General features: G+C 37.4%; 1 protein-coding gene across 1 annotated transcript in view; it reads right to left on the reverse strand.

The window, feature by feature from the left end:
* The window catches only part of LOC143027705 (uncharacterized), a 69,533-nt gene that overhangs the window by 49,123 nt on the left and 312 nt on the right, over window positions 1–20,098 (reverse strand). Inside the window, exons 2-4 of the mRNA XM_076189169.1 lie at window positions 8,274–8,387; window positions 7,072–7,201; window positions 4,547–4,665 (exon numbers count right to left, since the gene is read on the reverse strand). Of these exons, the coding sequence (XP_076045284.1) occupies window positions 4,547–4,665; window positions 7,072–7,201; window positions 8,274–8,387 (363 nt within the window). The remainder of the gene's footprint in view (window positions 1–4,546; window positions 4,666–7,071; window positions 7,202–8,273; window positions 8,388–20,098) is intronic.

Genomic DNA, 20,098 nt, shown 5'->3' on the forward strand with positions numbered 1-20,098 from the left:
ACATAATTGGGAAGAAAAGGTAGAAAGATTCCCCCAATGAAAGAAATAAATGTAACACAAAAAGAAATAAGGGACCAAATAATAAACCTTGAGGTCAGAAAATCACATGGTTCAGACAGAATTGCAAACTGGATACTAAAAGAATGTATAGATGAGCTAGAGGACAAGATATATAAAATAATAGATTACTCACTCAAGGAAGGAAAGGTACTACAAGATTGGAAAAATGCAATTATCATATCAATACATAAAGGGGGAGATAAAGAAGACCCAACAAACTATAGGCTGGTCTCCCCTACAAGCACAATAGCTAGAATATGCAAAAAAGTTATCAAAAATAGATGGATTAAACATCTGGAAGAACACAATATACTGAACCCAAAACAATTTGGCTTTAGACAAGGAAGATCTTGTGCCACCAACTTTATTTGTTTTTATTCAAGGCTAATAGACATAATACAAGAAAGGGACAGATGGGCAGATTGTTCTTTTCTAGATTTACAAAAAGCATTTGATCAGGTACCACACAAAAAACTAACAAGAAAACTTGAAACAACAGGTGTACAAGGAAAATTAATTAATTGGAAGATTTCTTGAATAGGAGAAAAATGAGGGTGGTAGTTAGAGACAAAAACTTGACCTGGGAAGAAATGATAAGTGGAGTCCCACAAGGTTCTGTACTAGCTCTGATGATGTTTGCCATATATATAAATGACATGGATGAAGGTGCTGAATGTTATATGAACTTCTTTGCAGATGATGCAAAACTACTAGAGAAAATAAGTATAGAGAAAAACTGAGTCACTTCAGAGAGATCTGGACAAAGTCTGGAAATGGAGCCAAAAGTGGGAAGCGAACTTCAACATCAAGAAACGTAGCATAATGGAGTTTGGTAAAAGTAAGAATAGAATATCAGCCTAATATAAGGTTGGTACAAAAGATGTAAAAAAAAAAGGAGTAATTATTAGCAAAGACATGCCACCAGACAAGCATGTAAACAAGAGTCGGAGAAACCTACAATTTACTAAGATCAATACAGGTGGACTTTAACTACATGGATGAAGAAATGGTAAAGGAAATATTAGTCACGCTGATAAGACCAAGATTGGAGTACGCTGTGACACCATGTACACCTAACACAAAAAAGAATATAAAGAAATTAGAAAGAATTCAAAGAGCAATGACAAAGATGGCACCAACACTTTCAAAATTGATTTATGAACAAAGATCATCCAAACTGGAACTAAAACCCTAGATCAAAGAAGAGATAGGGGTGATCTACTGGCCATTTGCAGAATCATGAAAGGTATGGAGGTCCTTGACTAAGAAGATTTATTAAAGTGGGACAGGAAAAATACAAGAGGACATGAAAAGAAACTCAAAAAGGATAGTTATAGAAGAGATCTGAAAAAGAATAGTTTTCCACACAGTGATAGATGTCTGGAACAAATTGGAAGAAAAAAATAATAGGTGCAAAAACCATACAAGAATTTAATAACAAACTAGATGCTGAGAGATACAAAGACAGGTCACTACAAGCATAGCTCCCTTCCCGTATAATACAACTAAGTAAATACACTGCAGCAGCGACTCGACACGACACTCCTCGAATTGCCTTTAATAGGCAAAACCAGAGAGAAATATTTACTAATTGAGCAACACTATTTCAGGGTCACAATAAGGGGAAAATATTGTTGGTTCCAACTTTAGGATACAGTCAGGGAGGAAAAATAGTGATCTTCGTCACGATGCGACAATGGTAATGCAAATCAATGCACTACCTATCAAGCAAAGCTAGATTAAAATAATTTGTAAATTGAATAGATTGGAGTAAACAAAGCTATTCAGGGTCACAGTAAAGTCAAAACACCAATGATTTCAACTTTTCAAGAGAGGAAGGAAAAGAAAAAGTAGTGTTCTTCTCTCCTAAGTCATTCATGATAGAAAACACAAGATAAAATTTAATTTCTAGTTTTGTTTACATCATAAACCGTTGTCTTTCACTGCTGTGAATGACTTCAAAAGCTTCACACCCAAAAAGGTGAATAAGTCCATTAGAAAAACTAATCAATAAAGTACAGAAAATAAATATTTAAAAGAAGATAAGTCTCAATTTGGATACTCTGTCATGGGGGTACATGAAATTCTTACAGAGTTGGAAAGGTTTAGACTTAATTTCCTCACATGAAACTAGATTACATGATCTAGAGAATAAACTTGAGCAATGAAAGGATATAAACCTGGCTTGAAAAAATAAATAAATAATAAGAAAAAATCTAAATACCATGGAGGAAAAAGGGGATAGGCCAACAACAAATGAGGATAAGAGAAATACAGTAACCTTTAAAGAGATCATGGAGCAACAGGAAAGAGATAGCCTGGAAGAAGGAATAGTCAAGGTTTATGAAGATAAAAAAAAAAATCTCTAGTCAGAGATGTAGACAAGTCTAGATGTGTATTATACGGGAAGGGAGCTATGCTCGTGGTGACCCGTCTTTGTATCTCTCAGCATCAAGTTTTTCTTAATATCTTTAAGAGTGTTTGCACACACTGTTTCTTTGTCTAATTTGTTCCAAGTATCTATCACTTCATGTGGGAAGCTATTTCTTTTTTTAAATCTCTTCTGTAATTCTTTTTTTTTTGTTTTTTTCGTGTCCTCTTGTTTTTCCATTGTCCCATTTCAATAAATCATTCTTATCTAAGATTTCCATTCCCTTCATAATTCTATAGATAGTATGTCTCCTCTTTCCCTTCTTTGTTCCAGAGTTGGTAATTCTAATTTGGACAGTCTTTGTTCATATGTCATTTTGGAAAGAGTTGGTGCCAGTTTTGTTGTTGTTCTTTGTATCCTAAATTCTTTATATTCTTTTTGGTACTGGGTGTCCATAGTGTTGCTGCATACTCGAATTTTGGTCTTATTAGTGTAGTTAAATTTTTCTTTTATCATTTCCTCATCCAAATAGGCAAATGCCACTTTTATTGACCTCAATAAATTATAGGTTTCTCCAACTATTTTATTGATATGCTTATCCGGTGTCATGTCTTTGCTGATCATCACTCCAAGGTCTTTTTCCGAGTTTACTTTTTTGACCTCTTCTTCACCAATTTTATAATCCCTCGATATTCTGTTTTTACTTTTTCCAAATTCCATTATACTACATTTCTTGATATTGAATTTCACTTCCCACTTCTGAGTCCATTTTCAGATCTTATCCAAGTCTTGTTGTAATGAGTTGCAATCCTCCTCCATTTTTACTTTCTTTAGTATTTTTGCGTTGTCTGCAGAGAAATTCATATAACACTCTATTCTATCGTCCATATCATTTATGTATATAGCAAACAAGTGTGTTACTCTTTGGATGCCAAGAAGAATACAAAACCTCATGGATGTTATGTCAAGAAAGAGAAATGCAAATGATTTGGGATATTACATCAATACCTCTAGGGTAGGACTTGGGTATAACAAACCAGATTGATAGTGTGTATAGGTTAGACAAGTATAAGAGAAAATGTGCATGTCCAATGAAAATAAAGTTCAAGTCGCAAGCCATGGCAAAAGAAGTAATGAGCACGTTTTTGGAAGTTAACATGAGGTTTAAAAATATTTGAATTAGAAAAGATACTAATGAAGAGGAATGAGAAAGACATGAAAGCTCTTAGTGGAAGCCAAAGCCAAAAGTGATAGGAGGACCGAAGAAAAACAGCCTTTTTTGAGAGAGAGATAGAGAGAGAGAGAGAGAGAGAGAGAGAGAGAGAGAGAGAGAGAGAGAGAGAGAGAGAGAGACAGAGAGAGATAGAGAGAGAGAGAGAGTTGTCAACCAGAAGGTGAGGAAATGGTTTCTAAGAAAACAAGAAGGCAGTATTGCAAAGTAAGCACTACAAGGAAACATAGAATAACATATGCTAATGTTGATGGTTTACTGTCAGCTAGGTTGAAGATAAATGACTACTTAAGGATAAAATAAACCTGATATATTGTGTCTTATAGAAACTGAACTCCCAAAAATGTTGATATACAGTTGGGGAACAACAGATACACCTGGAGAAGAGACAGAGAATATAAAAAGGGAGGATAGAGTGAAAGATATAAGAAAAATGCAGGGTTGTAACTAGAATGATCTCTAGAACATATAGAGATTAGGTTAACTGAGATTGATTACAATTGAAAAGATAAGAGAAAGAGGTAATATGATAGCTCTATTTAGAACAGTGAATGAAAAGATCAACAAATAGTGTCTGTCAGCATGCAATGAAAGAATATCAAAAGGATTCAGCAAAAGTCAAAGACAGATTGTTTGAATGATGCTAAGAAACCTTGTTTTCCACATAGATGCTTTAATTTGAGGAACTAGAAAAAATTCCAGGCTGACAACATAAATGAATTTAAGTAGTGTTTGCCAAGTGTAGATAAAGATGGGACCTTATGAGCATTGTTTCCATTCTGTATATTGTAATTAAGCACAAACATAAATATCCAGATAAAAGTAAACTGTAAACTGCCAAAAATTAGCCCTGCATTTGCAAGATAGTCACATTCGATACCTACCATACACATTGAGTGTGTGTTTGATAGACTGGCGTACCCAGGAGACACTACACGTGTACTCCCCAGCGTCAATAGGCTCGACGATAGGCAAATTTAGTCCTGTGCCATCCAGTGCGTACCTGTAAACAGGAAGTATCACATTTTGCTATGCAGTTCATTGCTGTGATTATATGGAGATTCATTAGGATTACAGAATTAAAATGTTGAAGTTATAACTTAAGTAAAAAAGTAAAGCACAAGTGAAAAAGTGAAAAGACAAGGTGTGAATAGATAGGTGTGAATGGAGGATGGTTGTAAATGGACAAGGAGAAGACGTGGCCCAAAGGGCTCTTTATATTGCGTGATAATGAGCTTGTAGAGAACAACCAGCTTTGCCTGTTGATCCCTGCATTGCCTCAAGCTGATTAAACCTGGGTGAGGAATGATTTCATTTGAGACAAGCCAAGATGAAAGGGACAACGAATGTTTTCTTTTTAGATGTGTGGGATGTGTATGGTAGGTTTATCCTTTGACTTTGTCAGTTTATGGCCTTCTGACAGGTCTTTGGCACTTGTCATAAGTTCTTTTACTCAGAAATGAAGCTAGCTCTGCTTTGTTCTTGGAATGTGTGATAAACTGTTTCCAAGTCTGTGGTAATTTGACATGTCTTGAATCTATCACCCTTTTGATTGATCTCATCAATCCAGCCCAATCAGAACATGTCCCATCCTTGATGGATGTCTCCAAATATCTATCAAGCAAGGCATCAACATGAGAATAACCCTTTCCAAACTTTCCTTTCACATTGTCTAAGAAGACGTCTGCAAGATCCCCAAAGGTACTGGCTTTTTCACGCTAACCAATAGTTTGAATGAGGGCCAGTGCATTTACAGGTGACAGACTCAGTCTTGGGTAGGTTTGTCACTATTTTTGCAATTGTTTTCTCGATGAGGATGTCTTGGAGGTCCGCTTTGCTCTTGGCAGACAGATGCTGTCGATTTATGTTTGCAAGGGAAAGTGGAACTGGAGAGAGTTCGTGTTTGAGAATATTTTTCAAGTTAATGTCTTTCACACCTGTGGCTACCAGAAGTCGACGGAAAATATATCTTTCTGCCTTTAACTCTATCACCTTGTCTTTCTGGACACAGGGGCCATCTCAGTGTGAAACTCTAAATCAACTCAAATAAAACTGTAAGATGGACCTTCAGGTAGTTAAGGCAAAGATGGCAAGCTTACCTGAACCAGTTGCAATGTCACCATATTTCCAATGGGTGTGGAATGAATGATGCTGTGACATGGGGCAAGGGGGGAGGGGTAGAGCAAGATCAAATGATCTATCTATACGTACCTACCTACCCCTGTGTGTGTCAAATGTCAGCAAAGCTAAAAAAAATTTACTTAACATGAAGTCATTGATGCACCTTGTACATGTTCAATTATGTGAAGACATTAAATAGAGTTGAAGTTTGGACCCCCCCAGTACCAGGCTCCTAACTGATGAATCAGTCTTAAAAAAAAAAAAAAAAAAAAAAAAAAAATTACCAGATGACCTCATAGGGAGGCAATCTGGAAAAAGGGTCTGATCCCGGGGTTAAAGGGTAATACTCAAACTTGGACCGTTTTTTAACTCTACTTATCTATCTACTTATTTATTTTGTTTATTTATTTATTTATTTTTCTTGCAAATTTTCAATATTTTTTCATGTCAGGCAGATCAAGAACTTTACTTTGAATGTTGAATAAACATTCTAACTGAGCATTCCATGAGCATTTCTTTTTATGTTATGTCTAAAATTACTGACTTTGGAAAAGTTGCAATTCAGCAGAAAAAGGGTTAAAAAGGGCCTTATTTGAAAAAAAAAAAAATTATGGCATCCTACCTAGCCAGCTGCCCCAGCCCATGTACTACCTAGGGTGGATGGCATTTCCTACCTTTCAATGATCTTTAAATCCTTATCCAAGTCACTTTTTTCATTTGTGCCTCTCTACTCTGTGTGATTTCTGTGGTTATGCATACAAGTAAATGAAACATCTCTTTATATTAAACAAGTCTGAGACACGGCACATAGTTTGAGAATCACTGTAGTAGACTACACAAATCTACATTGGATGTATTCTAAGGAGTCACAGGAGATTGTTGACGTATTGTATGATTACAATGATGGATATATTTTGGGTAATCTAAAATATCGTTGACTAAACTACTGAATGAAAATAGCTTTGGCACTCTAAGTGGTCACAGTAGATTATCAAGATAAGGCTGCTATGACAGATTGGCCAATACAACAAGCTACGGAAAATTGGCTGTGAAATAACTAATTATATAAAATCACTAATGATACAACTGGTGTCATATTACTTACTTGGTCAGTCAGGACTCCTCCCCCTTTGATGATGTAGAGCCAAAGGCTACTGCCACTGGTTAATTACAGACTAATTGTATTTGCATTTGGCTATACTTTATCAATGTGACAGAAGCATTAGCCATGATCTGCACTTCATTCACATTCCCTAACTGTGCAGCTAGAGGCCATGTCAATACTCACTTGCCCGTATTGAGGTATTTGGAGACAAAGGAGGCTGGTACACTGGGGCGCCCTTGCACATATTTCACCTGAAGCAAGAGTTCCCTGTTCCTCCGGTCCTCACCCTTGAACCAGAATAAAGATCGGCGGCCTATAAGGATTCCAACATGTTAGTTCTTTGGTGAATATTGTGGACATTAAAAATATGATAGGTTCAATAAAAAGTGTTCATGTATACATGCACGCCAGTAGGCTAGTTTGTGAAACGGTATAACTGAACACATTAAACCTTTTGTGTCAGTGAAGTGGAAGCTGTACACATCCTAAATTTCTGTGTAATGCAGGTACGAGTATTTGAGATGCAACGAAGCATATAATTGTAGAAAGATAACCACAACAAAGGAAAATTATGATGCGAGTGGTTAAGTGTGGGGACAGATAACATTAGAACAGGAGTTTCAAGCAATCCAAGCTACATTAGCTATTCCTTGATCTGTAAAAATATGTTTTTAGAATTTTCACTGTGCAGGCTGTGTATCCTCAGTATACCTCAAAACGCAACCCTTTTTCTAAGCGCAAATCCCAACCGACAGACTAGCTATCAATCTGATAAGACCAGTGGTTTATATCGTGTAGGTAAGTCATGTTTATGAATAGGTAAAGTCCAATGATATTGGTAGTTGAACACTGAGTTTAGATGTTATGTTTTAATTTTCATTATTCCCAACAACTCTAGTAACATTGTCGAATACTGTCGGATAAAAACCAATCCCTACCTATCTTGAGATTACTGTTGTCTATGCCTACTGATGGAAATATGAAATGAAAAATTATTGCGTAACGAAGTCACTAAAGCAAGCTAATAAAACATTGTGCATCAAACCTACATCCGACGTTTATTGATGTTGCAGACTTCGAACAACATCTTACCGTTTGTACTGATCTCTCATCGTGACCTATCTACGACACTAATTTCATCGCAGGGATTCTTATCCGTATGGTGTACCTTGAATGATGACATCATCTGGAATGTCTCATTAACTATTAAGCCATCCGTCTTGACCTTGTATTGTAACCTAACATGTCGATGATTTCGAACAATAAATAATTATAATATACCCGCGAATAAATTGTATATGTTCATGATCTAACACAGAGACTTGTCCATGTTACTGATCCCACAGTGGCCAAAATACAATGTCTGTAACCTTGCAGTTACTTACCCATGTTGTTGACCTCACATGGCAAAGTCACGGAATCTCCCGCACGGATATTAAACGTCTGTGACTCCGTGACGATGGAAGGTTTCCCGCGACCTCGCTGAGCATTCGTATACCCTGCAAGACGGAATAAGACATTTTATTCAACGCTGAAAGCATTTTGAAAATTAGACCCTAAACTCCCTGAGAAAGGAGGTTATTGAATGAATGAATGAAAAAAATAGATAAAAACCACCCCACTTGGTGATTTAATTAATATTGGTTGGCATTAATCAGAATAACGATTTAAAAATTCGTCATCGTGTTGAAGGGGCTTATTGAGTCGTAATTGGATTTATACTTCAATGAAAATGACCAAATGTTGCTCCTTTATCCAAGGGAAAATAAATGAATGAATAAATATATAAAAAGATAAAATAAATAAATGAACAAATAAATAGATTGATCAATAAATTGATGAATAAATAAGTAAACTGATAAACAAGAAGCTTGTTCGGCATTCATACTAACCATCTGTAGACTTGACATCGTATTGCAGAGGATTCAATTGAATCGCAGCCTTAGAAATAGAAATGTTGAAATACAAGAGATATTATTGGATATCATCTACACCAAAATTTTCCTATGGCATTCATTATGGTTCTAAATATGAACGCGCTTGTACAAACAAACCAATTCGATTTCTAGAATAAAGATATCTTAAGGGGGTTTTACACAGTCAAACATGTTGGCCAACACGTTTGACAACACGATGTTTGAGAGTATGCTTGAACATGTAAAAGGGGTAAACATGTTGGACCAAGGTGTTGTTGTTGTTGTTGTTGTTCCCTAGACTGTCTGTCCGAGCAGTCCCGTCTCCCCAAGGAATGCCACAGCCGAAACTGGGTTTTCCCACAAATCTTTTATAGAGTGTATGTTGTGTTGTTTGCGTGCATGATTGTATATAATGCAGTCTTCCATTATGTGTTGCATGGTATGGGGTGAAGTGTTACATCCTGGGCAGCTGTTCACAATACGGTCATCCAGCCTCTATTGGTAGCTTAGAAGTGCTGGGTGGTGGCTGCACCGCAGTCTGGCCAGATGGACTCTGTCCTTTCGTGGGAGAGAGGATTCAGAAGGGTGGATATCAGGGGGTCTGGCATGCAGCAGTGTGTTGTCTTTCAGTGTGTTAATGGAGCGGTGAGTGATATGATTATGAATATGTTTCCGGAGGCTGGTATTTGGTGGTTGTGGAGGAAGAGAAGAGAGTATCTGTGTGTGATACAGGTCTTTGGGTGTTGTTTTAATGTTTCTTGGTGTTGGACGGATGTCTGATCTGGCCTGACTTTTGTGGGCGGAGCTTGCTCGTTCATGTCCATGGCCCATGCATGAACGTTTGAACGCTCATCAGTTTCCAACCGTCATACATACTCAAATCTCGCAGCTCCTTCAGTGACAAACTTGACAATTATTTCCAAAATGAATGATACGTGTGACGTTAAGGACAAGGAAAGGGAAATTATGGTGGATTTCATTGACATATATAGGAAGCATAAGCATTGTGGAAGGTGAAATCGAAAGAATACCCTAATACTTAATAGGAATTTAAGAAATAAAGGTATAGATGAATGGCATGGAAAGCTAAAAACTTGACCTTCCGTGCACACAGGATGATGTGGTGAAAAAATCAACTGTCTTCGTAGTTCTTTTAGAAGGCATGACAAGTTTCAAGTATAATCCTAGATAAGGTGCTAGTTGCGATGAGAGCTGAAAATCTCAAGACTTGCAGAGCTGTCCGTTGGTTAAAAACGCAATGTTGCGCTCAGCCGTTCATGGGGGCTAATGTCTTTTCTCATAACGGTGTCATTACAAGTAATGAATGGAGTGACCAAATTCAAAAGTTCTAAATATGTTGATTCGTCCATGCGCATATAATTGCGCTAATCACCTGGGTGTAATTTCAGCTCCTTCATTAAGTTGGTATGAGAAATGTGGTCCCTTTTCAGCAATCAATCCTTTGTCCACTTTGAACGCTTCCTTTTCTTTTCGTTAAAGGCAATCACTATCCCAATTGCCATCACCTCGTCTTGAGAAAGGGACATCTTGTGCCCTTCTCCTCTTGGCACCGACTGAGGTTGTCTGTCTGTTTGGTCTGAACGTGTAACAACTCTTCAAACATGTTGTGTTGGAGGTTTGATGAGCGAGTTGGCCAACACGTTTGATTGTGTAAAACCCCCTTTAGATGAAACGTTGTAGACGCAACACATCTCTAATTGAAAAAAGACAGTCACACATTAGAGACTATTAGCTAAGCTTGTATCACATGCCATGAGTGATATATTTGTGCCAAGTTGAATTAGAAACTATTTAAATAATCTATCCATATGCCAAGAGCTTTTCCCCTCTTATAAGGGGGGTAGCCAAGTCCTACTCCCACCCATTCCACTCCCAACCATCACACCCCCCCTCTCTCATCTTAGCTCCTCATGGATGACGGGTCATCCCTGTATCCCGCCCACTGCCCTGGGTCAGAAATAATGTAGCAATACACAGTATATCCACAGCAAGGCCACTTCATCTAATCGGCGATCCCCCCCCCCTCCTCTCCGTCCCCTCATGCAGAAAAAGAGAAGACGGGGAGAAATCCTTTTGGGTTGCGTCAAAATATCATACGCACATAGGCACCCCTACTCACCCCATCCCCCGCCCCTCCCTTCCTTGCATAACAGTATCATCTTTACACAGCCACTCCCCACTCAACCCTACCTCCTGCCTTCTCCCGTTCCTTCTCGGGCATTAACCTCTTTCATAACGCTTCCTTCACCTCATATATGTGGCAAGTCCTTCCTTACTTAGTTATTGTATAAATTTATTGTATATGTAATACTTCTTTGTTATACATGAGTACTTAATATCAACATATATTTATTGTAAATGTTTTCATATAATACTGGTCAACAAAATATTTGCCCTGAGAAAAAAGACACTTTTCCCCCATATAATATAGACTCATCAAGGACCTAACACCAAAAGTCAACAAGAAGGCAAACCTATTTAAAGCCATCTCTGGCACACTTTAGGAAACAAAAGGAAACTCTAGTGACATCTATGAACAGTTCATGGGAACTGTTCTTGAATGCATGACCACAGTGTGGTTCCCATAAATCCTACCATTCAGCAAATCGAACATAAACATTCTACAAACACTGCCGAGAGAAGCGCTAAGAGTGATAACGGATTGCACTAAAGCTACCTAAATAGGAAACCTACATTCAGAAACCAGAATCCTCCTAATGGAGTATTATATGTTGATGCTAGGAGCGGATATCTGTGCCACACGCGATTCTCACTGATTCTCGCGGCCACCAGCAACAGGACGCAACAAAGATTTATACAACCACAACCTAACACCCAGGCCACACAGAGCATTCACGCAGAAACATTTTCACACCCAGATGGCTGAACGGATCCTTCAGGAGGGACCACCAAGCTCAGTGTTCCAACATCAGCCCCCACATACGTTTCCCACAGAGGAAACTCTCCCACATAGGACACAGACCGTACTAGCACGCCTTCGATCAAGACACCATTCGTCACTGAAACAGTGCCAACGCAGAGTGGATTGGCCACAGATTCGAACTGCTCTAGATGAGCCCCCCCGCGGTAGACGCAGAACGCCTAAAACCACAATACCCCACACTGATGTATAATCCCCAGACAACAATACAATATCTCTTCTCTAGGTGACTTATGGCCCCGACCGAAGGCTGTTGCCGGTCTCCTAGAGGCTACAGGTCTTCTGCAAGAAAAATCAGCGGGAACAGATTGATTGTTTATATAATCGTTATCCAAAAATGTCATTGCACAGCTTTATTATGCACATTACGAACAGTATTCTGTCACGATCATTTGTCCTGATAGACCACAATTTCTCAACATATTTCTTCAAGGATCCCTTACTTATGAAAATATCTTTCTTAATCTCATGATAATGAATTCAGTACTGAATGAAATAGCCTGGCATTTGCTAAATACTGCTGGAATTTGGTTTATGAACTATTCGAAAACTTCTCTCGATCACTAAAGGTCTGTGTGCCCCGGTTGAATCACTGAATAAATATTTGGAAATTTTCAACTATTTGCATCACGTCTCTCTAATTTCCTTATATATTTACTTAAAAAACAAACCTGCGTGGGTCTCTACCTGAAAATCATCATATCCTGGTCATGCGCGGGCTATACTTGAAATGTTCCTTTCATCAATGAATTTGTGATGGTATTACCTAATCCAGTTCGCTTCGCCCTCCATATCTCTCTCTCTCTCTCTCTCTCTCTCTCTCTCTCTCTCTCTCTCTCTATATATATATATATATATATATATATATATATATGTATGTATATATATCAATACATGTATATATATATACAGTATATATATACAACTATATATATATATATATAAATATATATACATATATATATATATATGTATATATATGTATGTATGTATGTATGTATGTACGTATATATATCCCATCATCACCCCCTCTCTACCTTTTCCACCGCTATCTCTGTCTTTATGTTTCTCTCAATCTCTTTTTCTCTCTTTCGGCCCCCTGCCATATCTCTTTCTTCCTCTATCCCTCTCCCCACCCAACGCCGTCTGTCTCTCCATCTCTTTCTCTCTGTTCCCTTTTCGTCTCTCTTTACACCCGTCATATCTCCATCTTTTTTCACCCCTCCCATCCCTCTCTCCTGCCATCTCTCTCTCTCTCTCTCTCCCTCCCTCCCTCTCTCTTTCTCTCTCTCCCGCTATATATCTCCCTCCAACCCGCCATATCTCCCTTTTTCGCTTTCTCTCTTTCTATCCCTCACCATATTTCTCTCTTTCTCCACCTCTCCCTCTCTCTTTCCCCCTCATCTGTCATATCCATCTATCCCTTCCCCCGCCATATTTCTCTTTCTCTATCCCTTCCCCTCTTTCTTTTCCTCATCTCCGCCATATGTCTCTCTTTCTTTATCTCTCTCACTCTCCCCCTGCCATGTCTCACTCTATCTCAATCCCTCCCCCGCCATATTTCTCTTTCTCTATCCCCCTGTCTCTCCACACCGCCATATCTCTCACTCTCTATCACTCCCTGGCCATATTTCTCTCTCTATTCCTCCTCCTTCTCTCCCCCCACCCGCCATATATATCTTTCACATCTTCTGCCATATTTTTCTTTCTCTCCTACCCGTCACATCTCCGCCTTACCTCCCTCACTCTCTCTCTCTCTCTCACCCTCTCTCTCTTTTTCTTCTCCTTATCTCCCGCTTGCTCATTCATTAACTGTGTGTGTGTGAATATCTAAAAGTATTATTTCAACGAGCGTCAAACGAATTACCAAATGTTAAAACTAATAAACAAAAATGCCTCATACTTGTACCCGCCGGAGAGCAACGCATTGTACCCAGTCTTGTAAACATTTCTTAGGCTAGGCGAAGTTACTTTTCAGAAATGAGGTGATAGCATCCATAGTATACAGATGTATTAGTTATCTGTATCAACAATAATACAGTTAGTTCTGTTAACGTAGATAGTATACAAATTTTAGTTTTCGTAACCGTGGTATTCATGAGACTTAAAAAAGTCAGACATGCAAAGATAATCTATTTCATTCTATGCTAAGAAGAATTTTCTGAATATCCTATTAAAATATGATATTTTTATTTATTTCATCGCTTAGAACACTTATCAATCTTTATTTTGAGCACTGCAAACAATGTAATTGGCTGCATTTAATGTATTATACATGTAACATTCCATTTTAATTTTACATTATAGTTACTCAAGGGGTATTTGATATGCATCTTCGCACATTGAACAAGGTGGATTGTAATACTGCATTTCAAATGAATGGTCTCAATAGCGAATCCAACTGTGTTCTGTTCATTACATTGATTCATTGCCATATAAAATTATTATTATCATCATCATCATCATCATCATCATCATCATCATCATCATCATCATCATCATCATCATTATTATTATTATTATTATCATTATTATTATTGTTATTATTATTATCATTATATTATTATTATTATTATTACTTCGTTTAGGCTACTGCCTAGTTTGGTCCAGCTTTCCAGGCAAGAAGGACATTACCTGTCCGAACGCCTGGGAAGGCTGTAACAAGATCAGGCGATAGCACTTACTAAGTATATACACATGTATGTTTGTATGCACATATGATTGCATATATGTGTGTGTAGTTCTCTATGTGTGTACGTGTATATTGTATATGTGTGCATTTAACTTAGAATGTAAGTTTATGATGTATATATGTGCTTATGTACGTATGTATATTGCATTTATATGTCTGCATATGCTTATTTATGTGTGCACATATATTGATATTTATGTGCGTGTGTGTATGTGTGATCCACCACTGTCTAGGACCACGTGTTGGACTCATGATCGACAGTTATTACCCTCCCAGATGAGAGTTCAGAGGTCATATTTGTCTCGATCTATGGGTAATATGCACTTCACACACACACACACACACACACACACACACACACACACACACACACACACACACACACACACACACACACACACACACACACACACACACACACACACACACTTCAACGAATGGACGGCTTAGAAGACGTTCTGAAGAAAAGTGAAGTCTGTGGATCCCAACGCAAAGAGAAGTGCCTAGTGTTTTTGCAGGGTGGGGGGGAAATTGCTCGTGGAGTAGTGGGAACGTAGGGAAAGAGGAAAAGGGGAGGGATTACTGAGGGAAATGGAAGGAAATGAGGAGGGAGTAGACTTTGACCAGCCAGACAAGCGGAAGGTAAACAAAAGACTTAGCGAGGATCAAATGTCTAATAAAAATGTAAAGATTAGAAGTATAGAGAGGAGCAATACAGAAGAAAGTGACGAGAATATGTTCCAGGGATTTAAAGAGGGTGGGGGAGACTAGACTAGAGGAGACTAGATAAGACTAGAGGAGAGAGTTGATAAGGTGATCGAGGACTTGGAGCGTAAGTTAGGTAACGTAGACTCCATTTTTAAAAGAATTGAAAGGTTGGAACAACTAGAGAAGGCTAACAGAAACTTAACTGAAGAAATAGAGGACCTAAAAAGACAGTTAGGAAATGTAAAGGAGGAGAATGAGAAATTGAAGAAGAATAGTAATGAAAACAGAGAGAAACTAGCTACAGAAGCTAAAAATTGGAGAATAACTCAAGAAGGGAATAAGGTTTCATTCACTGACATAGTCAAACAGCAATTGAAAGAACATAATGAAGACTCAGTTATTAAAGTGATGAGACAGAAGGAGAATATAGTAAGAGAATTAGCTGACAAAAAGAAATGTATAATTATATTAGGAATGGAAGAGAAACATAACCCAGATAGAACTGCAAGAATCAAGGAGGAAAATGAAAGAGTAAGCAGTTTACTAAAATTAGTCCAGGAAGATGAACCAGAAATTATAAAGGAAATTGAGGAAAAATTCAGACTCGGAAAATATAGTACAGATAAGACCAGACCAATTAAGATTAAATTCAGGTCACAAACAACAGCAGAGAAAATTCTATCCAAGACAGGGAAACTAGCAACAAATGATCAATATAAAAAGGTATGGATAAAAAGAGAAATGAATAAGGAGGAAAGAGAGGCAGAAAAGCAGAAAAGAATTGAAGCTAAGGCAAAAAACGAGGAAAGAACGGAGTCAGAGAAAGAGAGATTCTATTGGAGAGTAGTGAACATGAAAATAAAGCAGTTCGACATACTAAAGAAAAACATAAGGGAAACAGAGAATACAATGGAAGTGGCAGAAAACTAAGAGTGTCTTACACAAATATAGATGGATTGATAACAGGATTGAATGAACTGAATGATTATTTGAAAGAAAAAGAACCGGACATAATGGGAATTGTAGAAACAAAATTAAAAGGCCCACTACCACCCAACAGTGTAGGACATGATACATACAATTATTGGATTAGAAACAGAGAGAAAAAACAAGGGGGTGGAGTTATGTTCCTGACTAAGAAGGATATAAACGTGAAAGGTGTCATATATGGAAAGAATACAGTAGAGATGATTATAATAGAAGTGGAAGACCGAGATAAGAAGAGCAGAAAATTTGTGATCAATTATGTGCCTCCGAAAACAGCCTCATGGGAGGAGAGTGAACATAAAAGTATGTTAGAGGACACAAAGATAGCATTAACTAAAATAATGGAAGACGGAGGAAGAATAGTTATGATGGGCGACTTTAATTGCAAAGAAATCTGCTGGGAAGAAATGACAGTAAAGAGTGGTGATGACTCATGGGGAAACGCTCTACTTGAGATGATTACTGACCATTCAATGACACAATGGATACAAGAGAACACTAGGTATAGAAATGAAGAAGAACCATCGAGGCTAGACTTAATAATTACATCTGAACCTAGAATAGTGGACAAGATTGAATATAAAACACCAATAGGTAAAAGTGACCACATATTGATTGAACTGGAACTTAATGAAGAAAAATATATGAAAAGAAATGAACAATATAGAAAAGGAAGAATGATGTATGAAAAAACAAACTTTGATAAAATAAGAGAATTCTTCCAACAAGAAAACTGGGAAGAAATATACAAAGAAGAAACAACAGTGGAAGAGAAATGGAATATTTTGACAAAAATTTACAAAAAAGGAGTGGAAAAGTATGTCCCAAGACAAAAACAAGAAAAAGAATATGTAAAATGCTGGTACAACAAAAGTTGTAGGGAGTTAAAGGACAAAAGAGACAAAGCCTGGAACAGATGGAAAAAAGACAGAAGACCTGAAAAATGGAAAATATATACTGGTTATAGAAATGAATATGTACAAAAGTGCAGAGAGGAAAAAAGAAAATATGAAAAAGATGTTATAGAAAAGTGTAAAGATCAACCAAAACTATTCTACAGATTTGTAAACAATAAACTGAAAAACAAACAAGACTTAGAGAAATTAAGACAAGGAGGAGTTGAATACACTGAGGAAATGGAAATGGCAGAAATTATGAACAAACATTTTAAATCAGTGTTTACAAGGGAAAATATACAACCTGAAGAGATTGAGTGGAAGGAAAAAGTCCCCCCTATGGAAGAAATAGAAGTAACAAAGAATGAAATATTGACACACTTGGGTAATTTTGATGTCAGAAAATCGCATGGGCCAGATGAAATAGCAAACTGGATTCTGAAAGAATGCAGGAATGAACTGGCAGACAAAATACATAGCATAATAAGCAGTTCCTTAAAAGAAGGAAAAGTTCCAGAAGATTGGAAAAAAGCAAATATAGTACCTATATATAAAGGAGGAAATAAAGAAGAACCTACCAACTATAGACCAGTCTCTCTAACAAGTACAATAGCAAAAATATGTGAAAGAATTATCAAAAGTAGATGGGTAAAATACTTGGAAAAAAACAACGTACTAAATCCAAGGCAATTTGGATTCAGACAAGGACGATCATGCGTCACCAATTTAATATGTTTCTATTCAAGGCTAATAGATATAATACAAGAAAGAGATGGATGGGCTGATTGTGCATTTCTAGACCTAAAAAAAGCTTTTGACAAAGTACCACATAAGAAGTTGCTTAAGAAATTAGAATATGAAGGAGGAATACAAGGTAAATTGCTAAATTGGATGGAAGACTTTTTGCAAGAAAGAAAAATGAGAGTAGTGATAAGAGATCAGCACTCAAAATGGAATGAAGTAATAAGCGGTGTCCCGCAGGGAACAGTTCTGGCCCCAATAATGTTTGCTATATATATTAATGATATGGATGAAGGAATTGAAAGCTATATGAGCTTCTTTGCAGATGATGCAAAATTACTGAAAAGAGTGAAAACTGAAGAAGATTGTGAATCACTACAGAGAGATCTAAATAAAGTACAAGAATGGAGTAGGAAGTGGGAGATGGAGTTCAATACAAAAAAGTGTAGTATAATGGAATTTGGAAAAAGCAAAAACAGAATAACAGGATCATATAATTTGGGAGAAGAAGGAATAAAAAAAGTAGAAAATGAGAAGGACCTGGGAGTCATTGTTATGAATAATATGTCACCTGAGAAACATATAAATAAGATTTTTGGAGAAACTTATAATTTAATAAGAACAATCAAAGTAGCATTTACATACCTGGATGAAGAAATGGTGAGGAAAATCCTAATCACCCTGATAAGACCAAGATTGGAATATGCAGCAACGATATGGTCACCAAGTACAAAAAAATGTATAAAAAAACTTGAAAGAATACAAAGAGCAATTACAAAACTGGCACCAACACTCTCAAAACTATCATATGAAGAGAGACTACAAAAACTTAAACTACAGACACTAGAGCAAAGAAGAGAGAGAGGAGATTTGATAGCTATTTACAGAATCATGAAAGGCATAGAAATTACTGATAGAGAGAATCTGATAAAATGGGATGACAGAAATACAAGAGGACACGGAAAGAAAATAAAAAAAGACAGCTATAGAAGAGATTTTAAAAAGAACAGCTTTCCTCACAGAGCAATAGACAGTTGGAACAAGTTAGATGAGAAAGTGGTGTGTGCAAAATCAATACATGAATTTAAAAATAGTTTAGATAAAATGAGATATGAAGACGGGACCCCACGAGCATAGCTCCCCTTCCCGTAAAATACAACTAGGTAAATACAACTAGGTAAATACACACATACTTGAAAGAATACAAAGAGCAATTACAAAATTGGCACCAACACTCTCAAAACTATCATATGAAGAGAGACTAGAAAAACTTGAACTACAGACACTAGAGCAAAGAAGAGAGAGAGGAGATTTGATAGCTATTTACAGAATCATGAAAGGCATAGAAATTACTGACAAGGAGAATCTGATAAAATGGGATGACAGAAATACTAGAGGACACGGAAAGAAAATAAAAAAAGACAGCTATAGAAGAGATTTGAAAAAGAACAGCTTTCCTCACAGAGTAATAGACAGTTGGAACAAGTTAGATGAGAAAGTGGTGTGTGCAAAAACAATACATGAATTTAAAAATATTTTAGATAAAATGAGATATGAAGACGGGACCCCACGAGCATAGCTCCCCTTCCCGTAAAATACAACTAGGTAAATACAACTAGGTAAATACACACACACACTACTTCCCTACTAGAGTTGGAATGCCGACTCGCATTGCAGTGATGTTGAAAAATTCAACCCCTGGATGGTTGCCGAGTTGGTGTATTTACCCACTTGTATTTACTTAAATGTAATGTACGAGAACAGAGCTATATTCGCAACCTCCCGTGTGTTTGTGTGTACGTGTGTATGCATATGTCTGTTTGTGCGTGTGTATTTCAGTGATGGGTGGTTGAATGGATATGCGGAAAGATGATTTTGTTATTGCTTCCCTGAATTTCACTGGAAACCCACAGACCTTAACTTGTCAACAGCAGGCTTTGTGTCTTCTTGTAGGAAGAAAACAATAGTAACCGATTGTCGGTTCTTCTTGTGCGTGCGATATGTGGAGGTGAGATAGCCAAAGCTAATAAGGAGATGAGTTTGATCAGGAAACAAAGTTGCAGCTTCTTGGGCTGCATCTTCAGACAGAGATGAGGAAGTTGATGGGATCTGGAGACGAAAGAAGGGGAAATCTTCCGTCAGCTAGGAGGTTCGAGTGAGTGGAGGGCGGCGGCTCCCATCGCCAGAGTTTGAACGGGCGCGTGGGTGGATGAATGGGTGTTTGGATTTATCGATGAATATGTAGAGATACGTATGGTTACAGATATTCATGCAATTAGTTAACCTTTGATCAGGGATAAATAGATGA

This window comes from Oratosquilla oratoria, chromosome 8 (genome assembly GCF_046742065.1).
Source record: "Oratosquilla oratoria isolate Oo_2021 chromosome 8, ASM4674206v1, whole genome shotgun sequence".
Taxonomy (NCBI): domain Eukaryota; kingdom Metazoa; phylum Arthropoda; class Malacostraca; order Stomatopoda; family Squillidae; genus Oratosquilla; species Oratosquilla oratoria.